We start from the raw sequence: 27,425 nt of genomic DNA on the forward strand, positions 1-27,425 counted from the left end.
ATGGCAGAACATGGCTCAGTGGCCCTTTTGGACTCTGTGGGCTTTCTATCAAGGGCAGGGTTGGAGCCAAGGATCCTGCTCGGGAGCTGCATCAGTGGCGTCCGCAACGTTTGTTCCGCCATGACCAGCGACTGAGCAGTTACCTCAGGTGTCAACACTGTTGGCGGCAGCACTGTCACCGACATCGGCACTGACAGCAATGCTGCCCTCGACAACACCTTTGGCACCAGAGGCGTCAGTGGCTCAGACTGCTGCTACGGTGCCGGCTGGGCCTTCGGCACCAACGACGCTGGCTGCGACGGCATTGATGAAGACCCCAGTGCAGATACTACACCAGGCATCTACACAGGCACAGGCATGAGACCCAATGTCAACACCAATACCCGATCCCTTCATGCCACTGGGACTGGGCCAACCGACCAAGGTCCCCCCTGGGTCACGAGATCCCTCTGGTGGGGATGGTAGAGAGCAACCACCTCCTCTGGTGGGTGGCGTCCTCCTCCTCTTCACTAGATGAAGCACTGGCGGGCACTTCCATAGCCCCAGCTCTGGAAGACTCCAAGGTGTTGCAGCAGTTGCTGGTGCCGGGTCATCCAGGGTCTGGACATTAAGGTGGAGGAAGTGGTAGATAATGCACACCCTTATGGTTGACATCCTGGCCCCCTCTGGCCCTTCCTGTATCACCTTACCATTTATAAAGACAATTACGGATATGACTAAGACGCTGTGGCAGACCCCAGCCTTGCTGCCACCCACTGCCAAGCGTAACGAACACTGGCACTTTGTGCCCTCCAGGAGTTATGAACACCCCCATCCTCACTCTCTGGTGGTGGAAGCTGCTAACCAGTGGAAGAGGCAAGGTTTTCAGGGCCCTTCCCCCAAGAATAGGGATGCTAAAAAACTACACCTATTTGGGCGAAAGGTGTACTCAACGGGGAGACTACAACTGTGAATATCTAATCAGCAGGCCATCGTCAGCAGGTACTCCTACAATACCTGCTCGGCGATGGCTAAATTCATGGAGTTGCTCCCCTCGGACTCCTGTGCAGAATTTTCAGCTTTGGTCGAGAAGGGGAGACTGATCTCCAAGGTGTCCCTGCAGGCTGCACTTGACAGGGCAGATGCTGCCACCAGGGTTATGGCCACAGGAGTAGCTATGAGAAAGGGTTCATAGCTCCAGGTTTCTGGTCTCCCCTATGAGGTCCAGCAGACCATACAAGACCTGCCTTTTGAGCGTGAAACGCTTTTTTTTTTTTTGTTGAGAAAATGGACAAGAAGCTAAACAGCCTAAAGGACTCCAGAGCCACCCTCAGGTCCTGGACCTCTATACACCGTCAACGCAGCAAAGACACTTCTGTCCGCAGCCTCCTCAGTGGTTCGGTCACCAGAACCGCCAGGTCAGGTCCAGAGGAGAAACAGGACCGGCTGGAGAAGGCCATGTCAACCCTTTGGCCAGGGCTCGGGACAACCAAGCCTTCTGAAGGCACGGTCGAGGACTGTGTACCACACCAAAGAGTGGATCCACCTTGCCTTTCCTCTCATCCCGATTATCCCCTTTCTACTGTGCATGGTCCTGTGTCACCTCAGACTGCTGGGTGCTCCACGTGGTAGAGAGGGGATACTCCATCCAATTCTGTGACATCCCACCCTTTCACCCCCCTTCCCCGTCCCTCTTCAGGGACCCGTCTCGAGAGCAACTCCTTATCCAGGAGGTGCAGTCACTCTTGTCTCTAGGGGTAGTGGAGGAGGTTCCTCTGGAGCACAGGTGTAAGGATTTTTATTCCCGGTATTTCCTAATACCGAAAGCCAAAGGCAGCCTCAGGCCCATCGTGGACCTGGGAGAACTCAACAAGTTTGTGAAGAAACTCAAGTTTTGCATGATCTCGTTGGCCTCCATCATCCCCTCACTGGATCCAGCAGACTGGTATGCTGCCCTCGACTTGAAGGATGCTTGCTTTCATATTGTAATCACTTAGCCCCGCAGGAAGTCCTTCAGGTTTGTGGTGAACAATACCCACTACCAATTTACAGTCGTTCCGTTCGGCCTGTCAGCAGCACTTCAAGACTTCACCAAGTGCGTGGCAGTTGTTGCTGCGTTTCTGTGCAGGCACCAGGTATAGGTGTTTCCGTACCTCAACTACTGGCTGATCAAAGGCCACTCCAGGACCCAAGTGGAAACTCAAGTCAAATTCATCAGGGCCACCTTCGACAACCCGGGTCTCCTTCTAAACAAAGCAAAATTGACTCTGTCCCCCGTTCAGAGGATAGAGTTTATGGGGCAGTACTGGACTCGACCCAAGCCAGGGCATACCTGCCGGAAGCGAAGTTCCAGACCCTGGCCGGTATCATTCGAGGTCTCAGACAGTTTCCCACCACCACAGCAATAAGCTGCCTGAAGCTTCTGGGATACATGGCTGCCTGTACCTATGTGGTGCAGCACGCCAGACTCAGGCTCTGACCGCTCCAGTCATTGTTAGCATTGCTGTATCGACCAGCCTGGGACAACTTGGACAGAATCATGACCCTGCCTTGCCTGGTCCTCGACTCCATCCTGTGGTGGCTCGACCCCGAGGAGGTGTGATCGGGGTCCCCTTCGCCAGTTCACAGCCGTCTCTTTCGCTAGTGACGGACGCATCAGACTTGGGCTGAGGAGCACATCTGGGAGACCGCAGGACAAAGGGTCTCTGGTCTCAGGCGGATCTGGCTCTCCACATCAACATCAGAGAGCTGAGAGAGGTGCACCTGGCTTGCCAGACTTTCTAGGCATACTTAACGGGACAATGTGTATCGGTTATGACAGACAACACCATGGCAATGTTCTATATCAACAAATGAGGGGGCACACTCCTATCCCCTTTGCCAGGAAGACCTCATGCTGTGGAAAGTCTGTGTAGAACATTCAATATGCCTACAAGTGTTGTACCTCCCCGGGATACAGAACAAGCTGGTGGACTACCTCAGCAGGTCCTTTCACAGCCACAAGTGGTCCGTTCACTCGGACATCACAAATTCATTGTTCCAGAGGAGGGGATTTCCCCAGATAGACCTATTCGCCACGCACCGCAACAGGAAGTGCCAGCAGTTCTGCTCCTTCCAAAATCAGAGCCCGGGCTGCAGCAGACGCAGTGCTCCTCTCATGGGGAGGTAGTCTCCTGTACTCCTTTCCACGCATACTGCTCATTCACAAGGTACTCAAGATCCAGAGGGAACAAGCTCAGGTCATATTGAAAGCTCCAGCCTGGCCCTGCCAGCACTGGTACACATCTCTCCTAGACATATCCGTGGAAGCTCCAGTCGCCCTGCCGCTCTTCCTGGAGCTTCTGACACAGCATCATCGTCGTCTCCAACATCTGAACCTCGGGTTGCTGCACCTCACAGCATGGAAGCTCTGTGGTTGAACCCGGTGGAGCTTTCCTGTTCAGACCAGGTTAGACAAGTCCCTCCTTGGCAGCTGGAAACCCTCTACAAGAACTACCTACCTTGCCAAGTGGAAGAGCTTTTCAATCTAGTCAGCACAGTGCCATTCGTTCCTGACGCTAGCCTCAGTGCCGCTTATTCTGGACTACCTCCTCCATCTGAAGCAGCAAGGGCTTTCAATGTCATCAATAAGGGTTCACTTGGCTGCCATCTTGGCCTTCCACCTGGGCTTGGAGGGTTGCTCTGTCTTTGCTAACCTGATAGCCGATTTCTAAAAGGTCTCGACAGGCTATACCCTCATGTCTGGCAGCCTGTCCCGGCTTGGGACCACAACCTGGTCCTTTCTAGACTCATGGGACCACCCTTTGAACCCTTGGCGTCATGCTCCCTGCTCTACCTCTCTTACAAGGTCGCGTTCCTGGTAGCGATAACCTCGGCCAGGAGCGTGTCTGAACTTAAGACCCTCACATTAGAGCCCCCTTACACCGTGTTCTATAAGGACAAGGTTCACCTCAGACCTCATCCTGCTTTCCTACCAAAGGTTGTATCACAGTTTCACATCAACCAGGACATCTTTCTCTCGGTATTCTACCCTGAGCTGCATTCCAGGGGCAGAGAGCAGAGACTTCACTCACTGGATGTCCGTAAGGTGCTAGCCTTCTACATTGAGAGAACGAAGCTGTTCAGAAAATTGGTCCAGTTAGTCATAGCAGTGGCGGACAGAAAGAAAGGTCTGCCTGTGTCGTCACAACGCATTTCGTCATGGAACACGTTCTGTATTCGTGAGTGCTACAACCTGGCGGGGGTTCCTGCACCTCTAATCACTGTGCATTCCACCAGGGCACAGCCTTCATCAACAGCATTCCTGGCTCAGGTTCCCACTCATGGTCCTCCATTCATACTTTCTCCACATGCTATGCGATTACCCAGCAGGCCAGAAATGATGTGGCCTTCAGACGAGCAGTGCGCCAATCAGTGGACAACTCCGACCCCGCCTCCTGAACTTGGGCTTGAGAGTCATCTGATTGGAACTGACATGAACAAGCACTCGAAGAAGAAAAAACAGTTACTCGCCTTCTCGTAACTGTTGTTCTTCGAGATGTGTTGTTCGTGTCCATTCCAATACTCACCCTCCTACACCTCTTTCAGAGTTGCTGGAAAGAATGAACTGAGGGGGTGGTGGGTTGACAGGGCCCTTTATTGGGTGCCATGAAGGGACAACTCCAGCAGGTGCCCAGGCCGACCCCATGGATGCTGCTAGGGGAAAAATCTTCCAGCTACTGTGCATGTGCGTGTGCACACACCTGATTGGAATGGACATGAACAGCACATCTCGAAGAACAACAGTTACAAGAAGGTTAGTAACCATTTTTTACTCAGTCTGTGCAGTAACTGTGGTTCTTAAACATGTGTGTCCCTACAGTTGCTCCACTATACCTGCCCTCTGCTTCAGAGGTCTCTGTTATGATTCTTCGTGGTTGAGGAGGAACTGAGGGTGGTTGAACTGCGCAGTGCTATATAACAACAGCATGGGGAATGAGGCTGACTAGCATGAATATATGGGCTGAACAGGCATGGCTAAGAGAAATCTCTGAGCAAAGATGCAGGGAGCGATAGTAAATCTAGAGTGGAGCACCCATAGGGGGACACATCTCAAAGAACCACAGTTAATGCACAGGGTGAGTAAACATTTTTTTTTGTACTCAGAAATGTAATGGATCTATATGGAAGATTTGTATGTTCTAAAAATGTGGTCATGTTTTCAGTATAATTGATTGCATTGCTAATAATCATTCTGTTGTTACATTTACAGGACATATACTTTTGTGTACTGGATGCAACGGAAGGGCTCTTACGTGGTACTAGGAACGTGCTAGCAAATATTTTTCTACCAGCTATCCTTGCAACAAATAATTGGGGTGCTTTAAGTCAAACCACACAGGGAACAATTGAAAAGCAGAGTTTCATAGAAACCATTAATAGATATCTTTCATTTTTAGACGGTAAGAATCAGATTGAGTAAACAATCAGTCCGCTTAAAAATTACTTTTTAAAAACAATAGAGTTGTTATAAACATGGGAAAACATTTCTTTACTTCTACAAGGAAGAATAAAAAGATAAAAACCTCAAGTATAAAAAACAAATATATTTGTATTTATTACATACTTGACAAACTTCAGTTTTAGTGATATAAAATTTTTAATGTAGGGGTCTAATTAGATTTCAGAAAAGCATGGTCTTTTGTGTGTGAGCCAGTAAAATGGCTATTATATTGCAAGACTAATTATTGGCTTATATTCCCAAAGTGAAGTGGTTCACCTTGGTAGAAACAACTGCTGGAGTATGTTCTGTATTTTAATTACTTTATTTTAGGTGCTAGAGTAAGCATAGAGGGAACTGTTGAGTTAAAAAAGATGGATCACATTGACTTTTCTAAACTTCAGTCCTTTGAGGAAGTGACAGCAGCAGCTGCTAATTCTGATACAGTTCATCAACTAGAGGAAGTGCTTATGATATGGTATAAACAGATTGAACAAGTAAGTTGATTTAATATTTATATCCTCTGGTATAGAATTAAGGAAGTATCTGGAGTCCATTTGTACTAAGTGCTATACAAGCACTTGCTATCTTTGTCACAATCTAATTAGAAACAAGAGTTTCTCAACAGTGAGTGTAACAAACCAGTAGGAAGGAGGGGACAGTAGGAAAAGAGAAACAGCAAGGAGGACATATGTTAACATAGGCCAGCTATGTCTACAGTCGGATGGCTTCAAATCTTTTAATATCTATCTGTCTGATACTAGTAGTGGAAGTGGATGTAGCTTTGATAATTTACACCCTAAGGATCTGTCCCCTGATATTTATCTCATCTTACTAATATTTTTGTAAATGAGAAATATCAAGGAACAGATCTCTATTTATATAAGATATTGGTAACATAAGATACATATCAGAGGGCACATCCTCTGCTGTTATATATTGTCATTGCTCTGTTGACTTCAGTGGAGCTCTTTTATGATACCAGCTGAAGGTCTTCCCCCTGAAGTCCATATCAGCTATCTACTTAGCCGTTATCAGTTGGCAGCTTACTGCAGGTGAAACGGGTATTGCAGCATCATCAAGCTGCAGTGCTTGCAAATTTCCTTGGTACATGAATGCCTAAATCCACCAGATGAGAGGAACCTTTCAAAAAAGTATTACTAATTAAAACAATCTCTTCCTCATTGTTTTCTCTTAAAATAAAAATAAATGATCAGTTATTTTCAAAACTCATAGTCCCTGATTCAGGAAACCACATAAACACATGCTTTCATCCATTCTAATTTAGGACAGCACTTAAGCACTTGTTTAAGTCCCATTGACTTCACATCAAACATACGATTAGGTGCTGTCCTGAATAGGGATGCTTTCCTGAATCAGGCCTGTCTGTATGCCATTAGCAGTGTGTGTGGTGTTTTTTTTAGTGTTTGTATTTTTGGAATGTTTGCCTTGGCGCTCTGTGGAATGCCTGATCCGGCCTCTAAAGTAATCATTAGTGTGAAATATAATCTTCAACCTGGCGATGTTTGTGATTCATGCCAGCTGGTAGATGTCTCCATTATGAGAAACCAAATGCATACAAGAAGAGATTTTAATGTTTCAATTTTAACTTTGGAATTAGAGTATCTGTATAAATAATGCTTAATCTTCAAGTGATTGTCCACATGGATTCACTCTTGATGCACGTGACCCATGTGTGCAAGATCAAATTTGTTTGAATAGAAGTGTCTGTTGGAGCTGTGCCTGTGCCCATTGTGCCATCCTGCTTCCTGCAGCAGAAGGTATAAAAGGCAGAGTGGCTGCAAACCATGCTGAGTTCCCTTTTACTGCTTCTGGCTACTAGATGAAACCCACAGTATCCACATTCCTTTCTTTGCGAGGAATTAGAAAGTTTTTCAAGTTTAAAGTTTTAGTAGTTAGATTTTCTTTGCTATTTGACTGGTTTTTGTTTGTTTGTTGTTTTTAATCTTAGTTAGAAGTAGAGGTAGGTTTTCTACTCTGTTCTGGGTCTTTCCTTGGCACATACCTCTCTCTATGAGAGATTTCTACCTCTCCATGCCCCAGGCACATACTCCCACTGAACAGGGGGCTACCCACCTGTGTATAGCTCAAATGGTAGATCCTAAGTCACTGGGCTTCAAGATCTGGCTGTCTTTTGATGCTGCCATCCCAGTCAATGAGGCCATACTTGGTGTGCCATGGCAAGGGACTTGTTCTGGCACACTGTTCTATCTGTAAGTCCTTTTCAAGGAGGACCCAGAAGGCCAAGGGGTGAAGGTGAAGCTGTTCCTACTGGAATGCTTGATGCAAGAGTCCTTTGACTGGGAAGATCCTCAGAGAAAATACTGACACTGGGTCTGCTGCACATGATCAGGACTCCAATTAGCCGTGATACCATCCTGAGCTCCTGTTCTGCCTCATGGAAGTCTTCTGCATCAGCCACACTGGAGATGGTACTGGAGTGTAGCCACAGGGAATATCACTCTAAGGAGCAGAGCCGGTAACGACTCCCTTGCATGGAACAGGGACAGAAAGCCCGTCCTAAGACTTGGGCATTGAGAGGTCTTAAGGTTGATACCCATACCAAGTCCTTAGTATCCAAACCAAAGTCAGCACCGACTGGCTCCTCTAAACATAAGGACCATGCTGCCACCAGCACAGAAAGAGGCCCCATGATCTTGGCACTGACTGCCACGTTACCAAGCACTTTGGCCCCAAAGACAACACCAAGTACTGTGACTGCAGTGAGGATTCTGTACTACCCATCTGGGCACCAATAGAGATATTGGTGAAGACACAATTCTCCTTCACTGTCACTATTGCAATACACCACACCCAAGAGGAGATGTAAGGTGGTGGTGGTTGGGGAGTCCCTTCTGAGGGGGATTGAGGCATCCATCTGCCAACCTGACTGATGTTTCAGTAAGTGTGCTGCCTGCCTGGAGCACATATCAGAGACATCATAGAGAGGTTGCTGAGGCTTATCCCTCCTCTGACCATTACCCATGCTGCTCATCCATGTGGGTATTAGTGATATTGCCAGGTATGACCGTGAGCAGATCAGCAGTGACTAGAGGGGTCTGGGAACAAGAGTGAAGGAGTTAGGGGTGCAGGTGGTGGTCTTGTCCATTATCCTGGTTGAAGATATGGGCCCAGGCAGGGGGAGACACATCCTGGAGATGAATGCATGGCTGTGCAGATGGGGTTGATGTTATGGCTTTGGATTCCTGGATAATCAGGTTGCTGTTCAAGGAACAAGAATCATCACTTGATCATTGGCCTGGTTTGTTCATTCCCTTTGAAGCATCTGGCATTGGCCACTGTTGGAAGACAGGATACTGGGTTAGATGGACCATTGGTCTGACCCAATATGGCCATATTCTTATGGGATGCTGTTCCAGGAAGGAGGACTGCTGGGAAGAGATGGGGTCCTCTTGACTAAGAAGGGGAAGAGCCTCTTCTCACACTGACAAGCCAACCTGGTAAAGAGGGCTTTAAACTAGCTTCACAGGGGCAGGTGATGAAAGTCTACAGGTAGGTATAAAAAGGAGAACTTAACAGGGCTAGATGTTTGAAGGGGAATGGAAAATTATGATAGTCATGGGAACAGCAAGAGGGAAAACTGGGAGAATCTGTTAACAACTAGATGTCTGTATGCAGATGCAAGGACTATGGGGAATAGAGATGGAGAACTTGAAGTATAGGTAGACAAGCTAAATTATGACTTAACTGGTATTGCTGAGACTTGGTGGGTTAAATCTCATGTCTTGAATATTGGTATAGAGAAGTATAGCTTGTTCAGGACAGACAGATAGCAAAAAAAGAGGCGATATTGCATTATACATCAAGAATATATACACTTGTTCTTAGGTCCTGAAGGGCGTGGGAGGCAGACCAGTTAAAAATCTGCGTGAAGATAAAAGGCGGGAAAACAGGGTGATGTCATGGTAGGGGTCTACTGTTGACCAGCAAATCAGGAGGAGGAGACATTTGTAGGACAAAGAACAGAAATGTCCAAAACATGAGACCTGTGTTTTAAGGGACTTTAACTACCCAGGCATCTGTAATAAAAATAATACAGCAAGACCCAAAATATCCAGTAAGTTTTTAGAATGTATTTGGGACAACTTCTTATTTAAGAAGGTAGACTGGATAACCAGGGAGGCGGCTATTTTAGAGTTGAGGAAGTTTCTTACAGCCTTACCAACATTGGTCCATGTTAAGAAAATCTAGGGAAAAAGGAGTTCAGGAGTCCTAACAGTTTCTCAAAGAGACAATATTAATGGCATAATATCCTGATATGAAGGAAAGAGAGGGAGAATAGTAAGAGGCCAATATGACTCTATCTGGAGCTCTTTAATGACCTGAAAATCAAGAAGGCATCCTACCAAAAGTGGAAACAGACAGGTTGCTAAGGAGGAGTACAAGAGATTAGTACAAGCACGTAGGGGCAAAATTTGTGGGTATGTTTACACAGCACACTAAGCCCGGGCCAAGTTTAAGCCCTAGCCCCCCTTCCATCCACACAGAAATCAGTCTAGGATGACCAGATGTTCTGATATTATTGGGATTGTCCCAATATTAGGGGCCTTGTCTTATATAGGCAACTATCTCCCTCCCGCCCCCCCAAAAAAAAAGTATCCCGATTTTTCACACTTGCTATCTGGTCATCCTGAGTCAGCCTGACTTGGGCCAGTAACCCCTCTGGACTTGGGCCCTTCGACCCTGCTAGGGGGGTTGGTCAGAGACCAAGTCCTTCTGTGATGTGGGTCAAAGCCCAGGCATTTTGCAGCATGGATGCAGCTCAAGTCCGGGTTGGCAGATTCGGGTCTGGAGAGTCTGTCATCACTATCCCATAATCCCCTTAGGTGTGCTTTCCAGCTCTTCCAGCCCAAAACTTCCCACTTGCTTCCCAGGAACTGGAAGCAATTTCTTGATTCAGATATAGCTGCTTGGTCTTTAACTCTTCATTTCCACATGGACTGCTCAATTGGAAACATAGTCAACCCTGACATATATTAGCTATGACCAGCACAAAGATTAAGTCCTGCATGAAGCATGCTACTAGGTGGCCAGAGGGACACAGCTTGTTTCTGGTTAACCTCTGGTGCAAGGTGAGCAAGACATTTGACTTCAGCAAGAACATAAGAAAGGATCGTGTCTTCAAAGCTATATCCAAGTATCTGGAGATGTTGAGGATCGACTGGATAGCAGAACAATGCAGAAAGTGAATGAAGCATCTGAATGTAGACTGCTGCAAAGTTAAGGATGCTAATGGCACTTCTGAGAACTCCCTGTCTTCCTACCTCTTTTATGAGGAATTCAGCTGGGTTCTGGGAACTGTAGTGAGCACTGAGCTCACAGTGGTGCATGACAATCTGCTGAGCAGAGATGACACTCTTATAGCCCCCCTGCCCTTGGTCACAGGCACTGCTGGAGAAGAGCTAGTCACTGGAGGAAGGGCAAGAAGTGACCCTGATGCTGAGGCTGATAACCAGTGAAGCTATGCTGCTGGGATGGCTACAGCTGGGGAGCAGCTAACTTCAGAACAGGCATCAGAGGAAGAGCCTGGTAAGTATCTGTCACCATGTTCGTTTTTATTAATATATGGATGTGAATGATTTATGGCTTATGGCCCTATGAAGTATTAATACAAGCCGTGGTTTTAGTGTGCTTCTGGTCAGGGAAGAACCTATGACATTCACTAGTACCCCCTTCTCTCTGACACCACGTAGGATTCAATATGAACACCACAGAAAGGAAAAGGTTAAGCAGTTATAACATTTTTACTAGTTCCTCACTGTTGGGATTCCTTCTGAGACCTTTTATAGTTGTCTTATCCAGAAATCTTGTCCACTTCTTGGAGAACACTTCATCCAGTTCTCTGGGATCCAAAAAACTCAGACTCCAGATTTCATCACTCAGGTTCCTTTATTTGACATATCGCAAACCTATGCTCAGTTGATCAGACCCAAGCATGGGTGGGTGTAAAATGTGCCACACATCCAACATTACATAGAAAACCTCTTCCTTTTATATACATTTACACATTACATTGTGTTTATTATACACTGTATCACACATTTTTGGATTGTCTTGATTACTTTGCAGGAAGCAATCCCTGTACAGCATGCTCCATTGCCATCTTCAGCTACAGCCCCACACCTTGAGTCCCCTTCCACGCTATTGTGTCCTGCAGACTATGCAGCCTTTCCTCAATTCGGGGGGTGCTGGACCATGTCACAGGCAATGAACACAGTAGCATATAGAACAGAGAAATGTACCCTGTGAATTCATCCAGTCCAATTGCAGTCCACACATGCAAAACTCACCAGAAAGGCCAAGGAGACCAGGGGCAGGGGAGACCCAGGAATAGCTGGACATGTCATTTCAGAACATGCACCTTTCACTGTTTTGGCACTGTTTGCTTGTTGTTTGTATGTGTTGTTAGTAGTCAGTCTGCCTTTCTGGTTCTTACAGTGATATGTAAATATCTCTATAAAATAAAGCACACAAGGCTACAATAGCAAGTTTTATTCTGTGTAATTTAAAAGTGGCACAAATCGTAATGAGTGACATCACATGTACAGTCTCAATAAATTTCATCATAAAAATTTACAAAGCTTCATCACAGCAATCCATAAACTTTGAGTTGCAATACATTGCCAGTGTTCATAAAATACATATCTCCATACATTTCATGAAAGTGTTTACAAAATTCATAATACGTAATACCAATATACTGGAAAAAAAATCCCACTGCTGCCATACACCCATCTGCAGCACAACCTCAAATACCATTTCATTCCCCCTCATGCATTGGACCATGCAAATCCACTATGTAGGAGCACAAAACATCCGTGATTTCTATTGTGCTTATGGATCTAGCACCAGTCATGAGAGGTGCTCTATCTGGCTGCATGTACCAGTTCAAATTAAAAGATTCCCCCTTGTACTTGCAGACATTGTGCAGACTGCATTTGCAACACTAGCTTCCAAATGGTTTTAAAGGCAGCACCTATGGAATTTCAATCTGCCAAATGCACATTTCACCACCATCCTACAGCTACTGAGTGTGTAATTGAACATTCTTTGCCAGCTCTTCTGAAATCAGGATACAGTTTCATAAGCCATGGCAACAGGAGATAAGTGGGGTCCCTTAGAATAACAGCCAGGACAGTAACCCCGTTTATAACAATGCCATTCAGTGGAAATAATGTCCTAGCTTGTCCTTAAACATAAAATCCTGATCTGTAGAGCACCTTGCAAGTGCATCTCATGTTAGTGTCCATGATTCTGCTCTGTGGTTGACAAGGGCTTGCATAACAATGGAGTAGAACCCTTTGTGGTTTATATACTCATGCAGTTCTTGTAGAGGCCAAACTATAGTCCTATTAGTGGCTCTGGGGCTGTTTGGAAAGCCCAATCTCTCAAAGTCAGCAATTATTTCAGGACCATTTGTGAAGCTCCCCACCTTTGGATATATCATAATCCTGATCAACTCACTAACCTCTGCCATAACAATCCCCACAGTTGATTTGCTAACTTCAAACTGGTTAGCCACAGACATGTAGCAGTCTGGGGTAGCCAGCTTCTAGATGACTATAGTGACCTGCTTCTGGACCAGCATGGACTCCCTCATGAAGGTGAGTGTTTTGGTGCAGGATGGTTGATGTAAGCTGATCACAAACCTCCAGGAACGTCTGCTTCTTAATGTGAAAGTTCTATACCCACTGTTGGTCGTACCAGGTCTGGATGATAATGAGATCACATCAGTCTGTGCTTGTAACCCTGCTCTAGAAGCACTGGTTTATGTAGGGGGAATCTGCAGCTAAAACAACAGGCAAGAGCAGTTTCAACTGTGTCACAGCTGGCATGTCAGCATCCCCCTCCAAGAGATGCCTTTGGCAGTTCAGAAACTGCTGCCGAAATGCCCACCAGCATCTTGCAGGACCTCCACCTGATTTCCAAAATCAGTCTAACAGCATGAGGTGAGGAAGTTATTCAAGTAGTGTCCTAATTTGTGCTCTACTATAGGTGCAGTAGTGTCCCTGTGCCTGGGATCAGAGATCTTTGGTAGCAATGCCTATTGGGCCGCACATGCACTCCTCCCCATCTGACGCCGTGAGCGGTGTCTATATAGCACTGTACAGTCCAAGCACTCTCAGTTCCTTCTCAACCACCCTTGGTCTTGGACGGAATCCTGAGAAGAGCCCTTCATACCTCTATAGTACTTTTAGTAATAGTAGTGTTTCCATTATAACTTCGTAGTTATTAGCTGTTTCCCTTATTTTTCTTTTTTCCCCCTTTCATTTTTTTCCCTTTTCTCTTTCCTCTCCATTATTCTTTAGATTAGTGTAGGTTTCCTTATTTCTATGCCCTTCCAAAAAGTTCTCCCTTCTCGGGGGGCTATGCCGAGATCCCCCGGGTTTAAGAGGTACTTCTCATGTTGTGAGGCCATCCCCATAAGCAACAGTCAGTCACTCATGGTGTGTATGTTGCTTGGGTGAGGGGCATGTATCACAAAAGTGCACCCACTGCCTCAAATTGAAAGCGCTGTCCAGAAAGGACCGTGAACTGAGACTAAAATTTTTATGAATGGGGAGTTCACTGCGACCAGCCTTAGACCCTGGTCTCAATACCTCTCCTGTGCAGTAGTCACCATTGGCACAGTCATTGGCTGACCCCTACATGCCGCACACCACTAACAGAAAATATATGTTCTCCCGCCCAGATGAGAAGAAAGGGGCCCTGAACTCACCCATCAGGGAGCCACCTCAAAGAAAGGCATCCCTTGTGAGGTTGGTAGCCTTGATATCTTCCAGGGCGAGACTTAGCTCCTACGACCACCCACGCATCTCTGCTACTGGTGCTAGGGAGAGATCCAAGAGCCCTAAATGTGCAGGACCACATATAGTAACACTGTCACTTGGGAACAAGAAGGACAGTTCAAAGATTTTCAAATCAGCACTGACTGCCTCAACTAAAACGACTTTGAGTGCCTTGACACTGACCAAATAATCAGCACTGACCAAGCCGTTTGCAGTGGCCAAGCCCTCCGCACCAGCCAGGTCCTCAGCACCAACCAAGCCCTCAGAACCAGTGCAACCCTCGGCACCATCTACTGTTTGCTCTTCTTGGCACCAGCAATGTCCTCAATCTCTGCACAACCACTGGTACTGATGATGCTCCTACTGGTACCATAGAAGTTTCTATACCCAAGAAACCAGATTGTCCCTGACACTCCAGAGTCACTGCTCCTCTGTACCAAGCTCCCCATGGCTCATACCTCTTCCCTGGAGACACAACACCGTTGTCCTTCACCACCAAGGACCACACAACCATTTCTAGCAAGGAGGAAGAGGTGGAGTACTCCATTGCACCTCGTACCCCACCATCATATCAAGGGCAGCCACACAAAGAATAATCTTTTCATCCTTGATACCCAGTCCCAGAGACCAGAAGTGAACCAGGTTTCTGGTAGGGACCCCCCATGGATGCAAACCCATATGCCACTTCCCCCACATTGGCCCTATTGGGACCCTTGGGCCGCGTATAAGGCACACTTTCCCAACCTCCCACGAGCAGAGACAGGGACATATACACTCTCCATCCTCATCAGTCTCTAGAGTGCCTGGCCCTCAACCAGAATTACTAGAGGAACAGTTTATACCACCAGCCCACTTCTCCTGATGAGGCCATCATGCCACCACCACCAACATCAGCAAATGACTTTAAACAGTTCCAAGAACTGTTCTGCAGGATTGTGGATTGCCTCCAGATCCCCCTGGAGGAAGTCAGAGAGCAACAGCACAAGTTGCTCAACATCTTGCATGCTTGCACATGGGCAAAATTCACACTCCCGATCAACAACGCCTTGTTGGACCCTGCCACCGTGATCTGGCAGACGCCAACATTAATACCACCCATCTGCAAGCCAGCAGAAAAGAAGCACTATGTCCCCACTAAGGATATGGAATTTCTCTTTTCCCACCCTACTCCAAACTTCTTCATTGTCAATGTGGTGCAAAAGAAGGGGCGACAACACCATTCTAAGACTATCCCTTATGACAGGGACTGGAAGAAGCTAGATTTCTTTGGTCGCAAAGCATACTCCTCAGCAACTCTCCAGTTCTATATTGCTAATTATGAGGTGCTGCTAGCCAAATATAATCACATCAGCTATTCCAAGTTTCAGGAATTTAGCCAGCACCTTCCAGAGGACAAAAAAGAGCAGCTCCAGGCACTGGTGATGGAAGGACAACTTCTGGTCCACATGGCGCTGCAAGCCTCTCTGGACACCACGGATGTGGTGGCCCACACTGATGATTAGATGAGCCTCATGGCTTCACCAGAGAGGTGCAGACCACTGTGAAAGATCTGCCCTTTGAAGGATCTAAACTCTTCGCTGAGTGCATGGATGAGTCCCTACATTCTTTAAAAGATTCTAGAGTAATGCTGCATTCACTTGGTATACATGCAGCAGCGCCAGAGAAGACAGGAAGATATCAACATACCCCAAGGTCTCAACCTCCACATTTCACCCCTCAGTAGTAGTATGACACAATGCAGGTGACAGAGACCTCCTCCCACACAGAGACACACACCAGTGCAAGGGACTATGCCCCTCCCCCCATCCAGCTCCAAACAACAATTTTGAAAATTTGGTTGAGGCCCCAAGATGCCTTCCCCTGGTCCAGTTGCTGCAACCATCTCCAATAACCCATCAGTTTGTCTACTCCTTGACCCACTTATACTCATCATGGTGACAAATCACCATGGACAAGTGGGTTCTGGAAATTGTCAACAAAGGGTATTCCATTCCTCTCGCTCTGCAGCATACCTACTCGGACACCAGAACACCATGGCAGATTCATTAAGCAGGAGATCCTCACAAGTCCATGAGTGGGAGTTAGACACAAGAACCATACAATACATATTCAACCACTGGGGATTCCCAAGCGGTTGATCTCTTCGCCTTCACAATTCTGCTCAAGAGTGGGTTTGGGTCACTGATCTCTGGGAGACACCTTCCTCATACATGGGCTGCACCCTTACTCTACACCTTTCCACCCTTTCCCCTACTGCTCATAGTACTTCACAAGATACAGATGGAACAAGCCAGAGTCTTTCTCATAGCCCCATCCTGGCCAGGACAGATATGGTATCTTTACCTCATGCGCATGATGGTCTGTCCACCAATCACCCTGCAGTTGACTTCACACCTCCTCTCACAGGATGCAGGCCAAATCCTCCATGTGAATCGAGAACTTTTCCACCTGAAGGCATGGCTCCTTCATGGTTTCAGGATCCAGAGCTGACCTGTTTGGAAGAGGTAAAGGAGATTCTTTTAAATAGAAGACGTGCTACAACTTGCTATACTTATCTGCATAAATGGAAAAGATTCTGGACTTGGTGCGATACCAACCATGTCCCAGCAACGAACCATTCATTCTAGACTATGTTCTAGAACTTAAAAGATCAGGACTGTTCACAAGCTCCGTTCGTGTACATCTGGCTGCCATTACTGCATTCCATCCCAAGATAGAAGTTCATTCCATATTTATCCAACCATTAACAAAAAGATTCCTTAAGGGCCCTCAAAACCTTTACCCTCAAATCCGAGACCCCACCCCACCTTGGGATCCCGGACTAGTTTTGTGCCGTCTCACCAACTCTCTGTTTGGACCCATGGCAACGTGCTCCTACATACACCTATCCATGAAAACAGAATTTCTCATCGCCTTCACTGCTGATTCCTTGCGACTACATTGACTGGTTAGTCAGTTCACAGCATTTAGTTAGTCCTTGCTGTCCTTCTTGGATGAGGTTTAGGATTTTTCCTCTCATTTCATTTGGAAATAAGATGCAGTCACCTTTCATCACAAGTACACTTGGCTCATTTATCCACATACTGCAAAGTACTCTTGTCACTTCCTTAATTTCCATTAGATACTTAGGCCACCCACCCCTAATGTAACTTAGAACTTCTTGAAACTGTTTCTGTCAATGTTGCTTATTGTAACTAGTATAGTCTATTTTCTGACACCGGTCTTTATGCATCCACAGCATCCACATAGGCCTGTATGTCATTTTCAAGTTCACGGGTAGTTGAGTGTGATGCTGGGGTCCGTGACAGTCTTTTTGCTACTACCACATTTTCCCCCAGGAATGTATTTAGCAATTGGGTTAAATTACATTAACTTTATCAGTAGACATTGGCATCTTAGAGGTGTTTGATCCAGGTCTTTTCCATTGATGAAGGTTATAAATGATTTATGGTCTGTTATCAGTGTAAAAGCATCCAATCCACACAGACATCTGTAGAAGTTTTGACATACCTATACACTTGCCACACACTCCTTTTCAATCTATGCATATAGTTTGTCTGCTTGTGTGAGTGTGCAAGAGCAAAATGCAACTGCCTTCTACACAGATCCATGTTATTGCAACAGTACACCAGCTATGCCACAGCCGATTGTTTGGAGAATACTGTAGCTCCTTTCACTTTGAGAAGAAAGTCATGCAGTGTTGGGAGGATGTATTTTTCAGTCACAACTTTTTCATTTAGTCTTTTAAGATCCACACAGATTTGTATTTTTCCATTTTTCTCTATAACTGGTACTATTGGGGCACACCAGGATGCTGGCTCAGATTTTCTCAATTATGCCAATCCATTCCATTCTCTTTAACTCAGTTTCCACTTTATGAAGTAATGAGAATCCTGTGGTGTATGTACACTGTATGATTTAGCATTGCCTTTTACGGTTATTTGTACTGAGTCTCCTTTCAAAAGTTCACTATCACCAAATGTTCCTTTGAATTCTTCCACCTTTCTCACTAGGCCCATCATAGTTGCCATGATGCAGCTGGGAAGGTTGTCGGTCTTTGATCTTTTGATCACATGTGCTCTGAATACATAGCTTTTTGTCTTTGTAAATTGTTTCTGTGATGAACTGGCTTGTGCAGTTCAGAATATCTCCAGGGCTAATCAAGGCTGAGTCATGATTTCAGCTCTGGGAGGCATTGAAAGTGATTGTAAGTCCCTTCTGAGATGATGGTCACATCTGCTCCTGAGTCAGTTTTAAAGTCAAATAGTCTTTTCAGTTCACTCTCCAGACAGGTTCTGTGTCATCATGGGTGATAGATTACAGAAACAATGGTTCTTGATTGTAATAAGCTGCAAAAATTATATATTCTATGCATGTTTTCCATATTTTACTTTAGTTGGACACACATCTTGAGCTGTGAAATTTTCTACTTCTTGTGTAATTAGTCTAAAATGCTTTTTGCAGTTTGCCTGAAATCTGCCCCTCTTAGTCTCAGGAGTCTTTTGGTAATTACTCTTAGCATCTACAGCTTCTAAGTGTGACAAAGCTCTGTCCTTGTCTCCATGGGTCCCGCGTTTCCTGGCGGATTTCACAAGCCTCAGAGTCTCACTGTGACCCTCCACGTAGCCCTTCTCTCTCTAGAGGCAAGGGTCACAGCCTACTGAGCCATTTTCATTATAAGCCAACAAGGTGAGGTGAGGTGAGGAGAAGCTATCCTCCCTTGCACAGTCTCTGTTGTCTCCCAGTCTCAGTGATTAATTGGGGGGCAAAAGAGGAACCCGGGCCCACCCTCTACTCCGGGCTCCAGCCCAGGGACCCTAATAGTATCAGCTATGGTAGCTGACTTTTTAGAAACAGGACGCATACAATTCCCTGGACCACTTCCCCACAGCAGCCCCCACTTCCTCAAGATCCACTTCACCCTTACTTCAGGGCCTCCTTTCTTATGCCTGATATGGTTTGTACTGCTCAGTCTCTCCAACAGCGTGACTTTCTCCTACAGCTCCTGACACGCGCGCCCACTTGATTGGCTTCAGGTGTCCCAAACAGCCTAGCTGTCCTCCCTGCCTTCTGGAAAGATCTTAATTGGCCCCAGGTGTCTTAATTTACCTGGAGCAGCTGCCATTTGCTTGTCCTGGTACCAGGGATTTGTTTAGCCTGTGGCTAATATATCTCTCTCCCATTACTTTACTATAGCCATCTGGCCTTGTCCCATCATATAAGTTAGTTTCAGATTTTTCAAGTTTGAGAAGTTGCCCTTGGTTTTCTGTTTTACTAGCTCAGACTGCTTGTCTGTTTTCTGTGTGTAGGACCTGTTTTTAATTGTAGCCGCTGTGAAAGGCTTTTGTCTGATAACCCAATAATCAGCCTATCTCTGATATTTACGTGTATTACATTCACAGAATGACAGTTTTCAGCCAGTGCATACAGAATTCTTATAAAACATTCAGCATTTTCGCCTGGTTCTTGAATTCTCTGGTGAAAGCATGCTCTTTCATAAACTTTATTTCTCGGCGGTATAAAGTATGTGCCAAACATTGCCCAAACTCTTTTATAGTCATCTTTGTCACAGTCTTCAGTAAAGGTGAATGATTTAAAGATATGCTCTGCCTGTTTCCCCATAGCAAAAATTAAAGAGCATACCTTGCTATATGTCCAGTTTCCTTGTGGAGTTTGTTTGCAATGTGAAATCTTGCAAAATATTGCTTTCAGTCTGTCTATTCTGAAGGTTTTGTCAAAACAGAAGTTCTCTGGGGCACTGAAGAGTGGCATGTTGATGAGATCATGCAAACTTTGTTGCTTTTCTTTCCTTCTGTCTGCAATCTGTGTTGATTTGTTCCTTCTGTTTCTGTTCTCCTCTTGCAGTACTTTACTTCTGATAGCATATCATGTACACCTTGTACACAGTACTGGAGGTCAAGCTTTTGTACCAGATATGGACTGGCTACAGAGCTTCCTTTCCAGGGTCATACAACATAGATGTGTCCATGATAAGGATCTTTAATGTAGTGCCAGGTGTGGCTGAGGTTAGCTTAAATAAGATATGTTACACTCAGTGCTTATAATACTGTTCAGCCTTCCATTTCATCTTGCTCCTGCAGGTATCCAGTGTCACCAGATCTGTGGCTGACCAAGGAGCCCTCTGCAGCTCTGCTGTCACAACCTCACTCTCTCCTTCCCTTGACAACAATGCTGCAGAGGGCTCTCTGAGCTGCTACAAGGCCAGTGACACCTGATCCCTGCAAGTACAAGTATGGGGGGAGGCTGCACTTGTGCCTTCTGTTACCTATGGCTGTTTTTTTCATCGATTTCAGTGTTTCAGCTAAAATTGAAGTTTACCGACATCTGTTGATTTAAATTGAAGCCTGCCAAGCCTACCTATGAGAAAAGGTTAAAAAAACTGGGCCTGTTTAATCTTGAGAAAAGAAGGCTGAGGAGGGACCTGATAACAGTCTTCAAATATGTTGAGTACTGTTATAAAAGACGATAGTGATCAGTTATTCTTCATGTCCACTGAAGGTAGAACAAGAAATAATGGGTTTACTCTGCATCAAGGGAGATTTAGTTTATGTGTTAGAAAACTTTACAATTATAAGAATAATCAAGCACAGGCTTTCAAGGGAGGTTCTGGAACACCCATCGTTGGAGGCTTTTAAGAACAGGTTAGATAAACACTTGTCAGGGGTGCTCTAGGTGTACGTGGTCCTGCCTCAGTGCCGGTGACTGGATTTGAGGACCTCTCAAGGTCTCTTCCAGAACTATATTTCTGTGATTCTATGTCCAGCTCTCTGTCCTGGCTGATTTAAGTTCTCCTTCTGAGGATTCTAATTAGCAAATGAACTAAGAATGGGTTGTGACCTTCCCTGCCCTTTATACTTTCTACTACAGGAAGCAGGAGGGTGCTTAGGGTGTAGGCGAACCTCCAGAGGAAGCTGCCATTCCAAACAATCCAATCTCATGTTCATGGGGTGCATACACACCAAGAGTGGAATCTGTGGGGACAATATATCTTGAAAAAACATAGTTATTGTAGGATAAGCAACACTTCTTTACATAGAGTAAGAAATATCTAAACTAGAGATACAAACTTTGTTTTATATTGTGACAAAGCTCTGTCCTTGTATCCTTGGGTCCCACGCTTCCTGGCAGATTTTACTAGCCACAGAGGTTCACTGTGACCCTCCACGTAGCCCTTCTCTCTCTAAAGGCAAGGGTCACAGCCTACTGAGCCATTTTCATCATAAGCCAGCAAGGGAGGTGAGGAGACGCAACCCTCCCTCGCACAGCCTCTGTTGTCTCCCAGTCTCAGTGATTAATCAGGGAGGGAAGGGGGGAACCGGGGCCCGCCCTCTACTCTGGGCTCCAGCCCAGGGACCCTAATAGTAGGAACTATGGTAGCTGACTTTTTGGAAATAGGACGTGCACATTTCCCTGGGCCATTACCTCAGGGCCTCCTTCCTTGCGTCTGAAATGGTTTGTATTGCTCAATTCCTCCAACAGGGCAGCTTCCTCCTACAGCTCCTGACACACATACCCAACTGACTAACTGGGAGGCTTTTAACTAGTTTCAGCCAGCCCCTAATTGCCTTCAGGTGTCCCAATCAACCTAGCTGTCTTCCCTGCCTTCTGGAAAGATCTTAATTGGCCCCAGGTGTCTTAATTGACCTGGAGCAGCTGCCATTTACTTATCCTGGTACCAGGGATTTGTTTAGCCTGGGGCTAATATATCTATCTCCTACTACTTTTCTACAGCCATCTGGCCTTGCCCCGTCACAATATTTAAAGTTATTTTATTGATTGCAGGTTCTTATTGAGAGTGAGCAGATGAGAAAAGAAGCCGACGATTCAGGGCCATTGACTGAACTAGAACACTGGAAACGTATGTCTGCTAAATTCAATTTTATTATTGAGCAGATCAAAGGACCAAGTTGCAAAGCTGTCATAAATGTTCTAAATGTTGGACATTCCAAACTATTAAAGGTAATTCTTATTTTGTTCCTTTAAAAACTCCTTTGGTTGCTTTGAGCTAGACTTGCAATATTTATTTTACCTCATGGGTCTTTGAGAGGAGAAGTGGGAGAAGAAAGAGGAAAATATAGGGGAGGAGGTACAGTTCATAGTATATGGAGAGAAATAGCATGGGCTATTAGGGAATGTAGAAATAAATTACAATTACTGAAGCTAACTCAAGATAATTTCAGGGCCTGCCTTGACTTTGTTTTTTCTGAATATCATTAAGTTTGAGTGATTGCACATGTCAAATCTACTGTAGATGTGTATGCTCCCTGTGCACAGAAGTCAGAGATTTTCCCCCTTCAACAGTACCCATTGGGGTGGCTTGAGTGCCTGCTGTCGCTGCGTGCCACTGCATGCTGGTATAAGAGAGTGGAGTTGCCTTCCTCCCCCTCAGTTCCTTCCTACTGCCAGTGACAGTTGTTGGAACAATTCCAGACTAGATTAAGTCAAGAACTTCCCTCATTCTTCTTTGCATATATTTGTAAGTTAGTAGTTTTAGTCAATTTTACATAGTTTTAGGGCTAGGTGTCCATTTTTGGTCTCTTTTGACCTTTTTTCTCTTTCGGTACTGGGACCAATACTGGAATGATGCCTCACTTCCTGGGGTTTAAGTCCTGCCAGGCCTGCACAAAGCCTATGCCAGTCAACAACTTGTATCCAACCTGCCTGAAATGTTTCAGAGAATCTCACATCAGTGACAAATGTCACATTTGTAAAGGTTTCAAGCCTTGATCAGAAAAAGATGGGGTGGCGAGACTTAAGTGTTTGGTTATGGAAGCAATATTTTGACCCCCCATTGGTGTCGTCACATGGGCAAAGCACACCAACTGCATCTACTTTTTTACGGGGTGCATCGCTGGTGATATCTCTGGCTCTTTGGTCCCATTGCCTGATACTGAAGAAAAGACTCAAACCTTCCTCAGATTCTGCTTCTTCATCAGTATCGAAGTAAGACAGAGGCAGACACTCCACAAAGCATTTGGGAGAGAGGCCATCCCTAGAACACTCATCATCTCTCAAGGGGGATTGCAGCCTCCGGAGCTCGTTCCAGGTCTGTTGAGTCTGTCCCCTGAAGGACATTTGTAGAGCCAAGAGATGGTGCCAATCCCAACAACATCAGAGGCATGTGCAACTGCAAGAGACTTGCTTAGCCTCTTGGTACTGGTATCACTGGCAGTGGAAAGCCTGCAGTCAGTGCTGATGTCTGAGGCTCATACCTCACCGCTCCGAGATCCTGTAGTACTGTGATCCAAACCTCCTCAGAAGCCTGTTTTGTTGATAGGGAAGCCTCCTGTGATATCCCTGCTACCTCCATCCCTGGGCTTGGGCTATCTCTCACCAGTCCCATTGGGATTGGTCCCTCTTCTGTCAGAGGGATCCTCCTCCTCGGACCCAGAGGTGAGGTCCTCCCTATTATGTCTGGGAGATGGCACATCCCCCCATCAGATTTGTTGGGAGCATTGGCTGTGCAGCACTCCAGCAATGGTCCCCAACTTAACCATCAGTGGCCCTTTTGGTGACCACTGGGGCATTCCCCCTCCAGCCATGTCCTCCTTTCAACCTTCTTGGGTGCAGTCATGGAGGGTGAACCAGAGACACGAGCATCAAGAGAACCATTCCCTGGTATATGGTGCTGAGACTGGTTCCAGGCACCAGGATCACCCTTCTCTGGTACAAAGACTAGTACTGAGCAGCCAGAACTCACTTGGGCAGCCTCAGCCACTACCTCAGATATCAGTTGAATGTCTGTCTTCATAACCAGATGAGGCTACAGAGCCATGAAGTTACTCACTGGAGGACTACAGAGCGCATTGAGGTTTAAAAAAAAAGGTCTCTGTACTTGATTTTCAGGCAGAAGAGTTGTCTGAGAGCTCTCACAAGTTGGTAGACATCCTGGTGTTGGCAACCCTGGCTAGGGAGGCTCTACCAACTAATGAAGCCATCATGGAACCAGTCAAGGCTCTTTGGCAGACACCCTCCTCCCTGCCCCCCGCCCCCAGCAAAATGAGCCAAGAGCAAGTACTTTGTCCCTTCTAAAAGTTATGAACATTTTTACTATCATCCATCCCCCTCCGGGTTCTTTTGTGATGGCAGCTGCCAATGAGTGGGAAAGACAGGGATAACAAGCTTCCATACCAGAAAGCAAAGACTCAGGGAGGAGGCACAGATGCCAGCAAACAGACCTGAAAACAGGGGAGTTTGAGTGGGAGTTTGTAAGAGGAGTTTGTGGGGGTGTGTGTGTGTGGAGAAACAGTGTGTGGTGTTCTGTTTTTGTTTTGTGTATGTGTGGTTGGTTTATTTTTCCTTAATGGGACCTTAGGAGGGAAGGCTGTGATGGCTACAGAGGCAGCAGTGGTAGTGACCCAAGAAATGGAAGAGACAATGAAGATGGCTGGATGTGGAAATGGCGGGATGTACATTATCCTGGACTGGATATCTGAAAGATGCTTTGTATGAAGTGCTGCCTGATAGATCTGATAGAAGAGACGATCTGAGGTTTGGAGGTGCAGGTAGAAATGATGGTTGAGTTTTGAAGGGGATTTGAACAGATAATGGAGGGAAGGAGAGAGGAGGCTGAAGGGAAAACTCAAATCTTGCAGATGCAACCTGGACTGGAGAACTGTGAAGGTAGAATGCTGGATGAGGAAAGTGGCCAGTGGAGGCATGTGACTGCAAGAAGAAGGCAGAGGAAAAGACCAGCTAGTGAAGGAGGAATGGAGCTGAGGAACAGGTTTGCTGAGTTGGAAAATTAAGGGGCTAAGCGGGCAGTAACAGAAGGTGGGAGGACAAGGAAGAAGAGAAGCTCGTCCTACAGGAAGAGGAGAAGAGTAAATCGATGTAGCCAGAGTTTAGAACCCCAGGATGTTAGAGGATAACTCACAGAAGACTGCAAGTGAAAACAAAAGACAAGAGGACTTACAACCAGAAAGAACAGAAGGATAAAGGCTGGAGAATTGTACCAACAACAGCAAGGTGCAGGTCTACATGACTGGGAACTCCCTATAAGAAGAACAGACATGCCTGTCACCATAGCTGATCCAGAGAACTACCGGAGGATGTACTGCCAGGAGCTAAGATGGAGTATGTGGATCTGAGTCTGAAGAGGCTCTCTAGCAGAAGCAGGAAAGAATCCACTGATTGTCCTTCACGTGGGAACAAATGATAGTGCTATATTCTTGCTGGAATACATCAAGGGAGACTATTCCTGGCTGGGGAAGATGCTTACAGAAATGGAGGCTCTGGTGATCTTCAGTGGAACTCTACCTGTCCCTAAAGGAGGAGAGTGAAGGTGAGAAGATTATGATGATCAACAGATGGCTCAGGCAATGGTGCTGTAAGGAAGGTTTTGGAATGTTTGGCCACTGGGAGGCATTCATGGACAGAGAACTGTTTTCATCTGACGGAATCCACCTGAGTAGAGAAGGAAATAGACTTCTGGAATGGAGGTTGGCGCAACTAATTAAAAGAGCTTTTAACTAGGAATTTGGGAGAGACAAGTTGGAGATGCTCGTATAATTGTCACACCTTATTCTAACATTGAGTGGAAGGAAAATCAAGTAAAAGAGGAGACAGCAATGGAGAAAGGAACAACAGAGGGTAGGAGAATGGAAATCAAGATGAAAAATAGTGCCAATACCAATGACACAAAGAGCCAGATAGGTGATACTGGCAGTAAAATGGCTGTACCTAATTGGACAAGAATCTGGGTGAAGCCAAGCAGAAACAAGCAAGATGTCTGTATACTAATGCAAGGAGCCTGGGTAACAAAGTGGAGCAATTAGAGCTATTGGTGCAGGAAATGAAACCAGATATTAGAGGGATAACACAAACATGGCGGAATAGTAGTCATAACTGAACTACAAGTATTGAAGGGTATGTGCTGTTCAGGAAAGATAGAAATCAAGGCAACGGTAGAGGAGTAGCATTGTATATTAATGATGAAGTAGAGTGTAAATAAATTAGAAGTGATGGAATGGATAAAATGGAAGCTGTTTGGACCAAAATCACTTTGGGGAAGAAAGGTAACAGAGGCTCTTCTAGAATAGTGTTTGGGGTATGATACAGACCCCCCATGTTCCAATTTGGCTATGGATAGCGATCTCTTTAATATTTTTGATGAAATAAATACTACCAGGAATTGTGTGATTATGGGAGACTTAAATTTCCCAGATATAGATTGGAAAACAAGTACTACTACTAATGGTTGGGCCCAGATATTCCTGGATGTGGTAGCTGACAGATTTCTTCACCAAATAGTCACTGAATCAACAAGAGTTGATGCCATTTTAGATTTAGTATTGATAAGTCGTGAGCATCTCATAGAATAATTGGTTGTAGAGGGCAACCGTGTTTCGAATGATCATGAATTAATTCAGTTTAAACTAAATGGAAGGATAAATAAAAAGAGTTCTGTCTCTTTTGACATCAAGGACTCTAAACTTTAAATAATTTAAGGGAATTAGTTAGGGAAGTGGACTGGACTGAAGAGTTCAAGGATCTGAATATGAGGAGGCTTGGAATTACTTTGTCAAGTTGCAGAAACTATCTTGATCCTGCATCCCAAGCAAGAGGAAAAATGCATAGGGAAGGGTTGCAAACCAAACTGGATGAACAAGCACCTAAAACAGGTTATTAAGAGAAAGCTGAAAGCCTATAAGGAATGGAAGGTGGGTTGGATCAGCAAAGAAAGCTACCTCTTGGATGTCAGAAAGTGTAAGGAAAAAGTGAGAACTGCCAAAAGCCAAGCATAGTTGGACCTTGTAAAGGAAATTAAAACCAATAGTAAAAGGTGTTTTTAGCCATATAAATGAAAAGAAAAGAAAAAGTGACCCCCCAGGCACTGAGGATGGAGTGGAGATCAAAGATAATTCAGGCATGGCCCAATACCTAAACAAATACTTTGACTCAGTTTTTAATAAGGATAATGAGGATCTTAGGATTAGTGGCAGGAGGGCTAATGGAAACAAGGATATGAGAGTAGAAATTAACATATCTGTGATGGAAGCCAAATTCAAACAAATCGGGGGCCATGCACTTAGGGTCTAACAACAATAACCTGGGGACTTATTATTTGGAAGTGACAGAGAAGGAGAAAGACCTCGGTGAATTGGTTGATCTTA

General features: G+C 45.5%; 1 protein-coding gene across 1 annotated transcript in view; it reads left to right on the forward strand.

Moving 5' to 3' along the window:
* Positions 1–27,425, forward strand: part of DNAH8 (dynein axonemal heavy chain 8) — a 612,643-nt gene that overhangs the window by 48,453 nt on the left and 536,765 nt on the right. Inside the window, exons 6-8 of the mRNA XM_037895538.2 lie at positions 5,231–5,420; positions 5,792–5,955; positions 22,093–22,269. Of these exons, the coding sequence (XP_037751466.1) occupies positions 5,231–5,420; positions 5,792–5,955; positions 22,093–22,269 (531 nt within the window). The remainder of the gene's footprint in view (positions 1–5,230; positions 5,421–5,791; positions 5,956–22,092; positions 22,270–27,425) is intronic.

This window comes from Chelonia mydas, chromosome 3, assembly GCF_015237465.2.
Source record: "Chelonia mydas isolate rCheMyd1 chromosome 3, rCheMyd1.pri.v2, whole genome shotgun sequence".
NCBI classification, from domain to species: Eukaryota; Metazoa; Chordata; order Testudines; family Cheloniidae; genus Chelonia; species Chelonia mydas.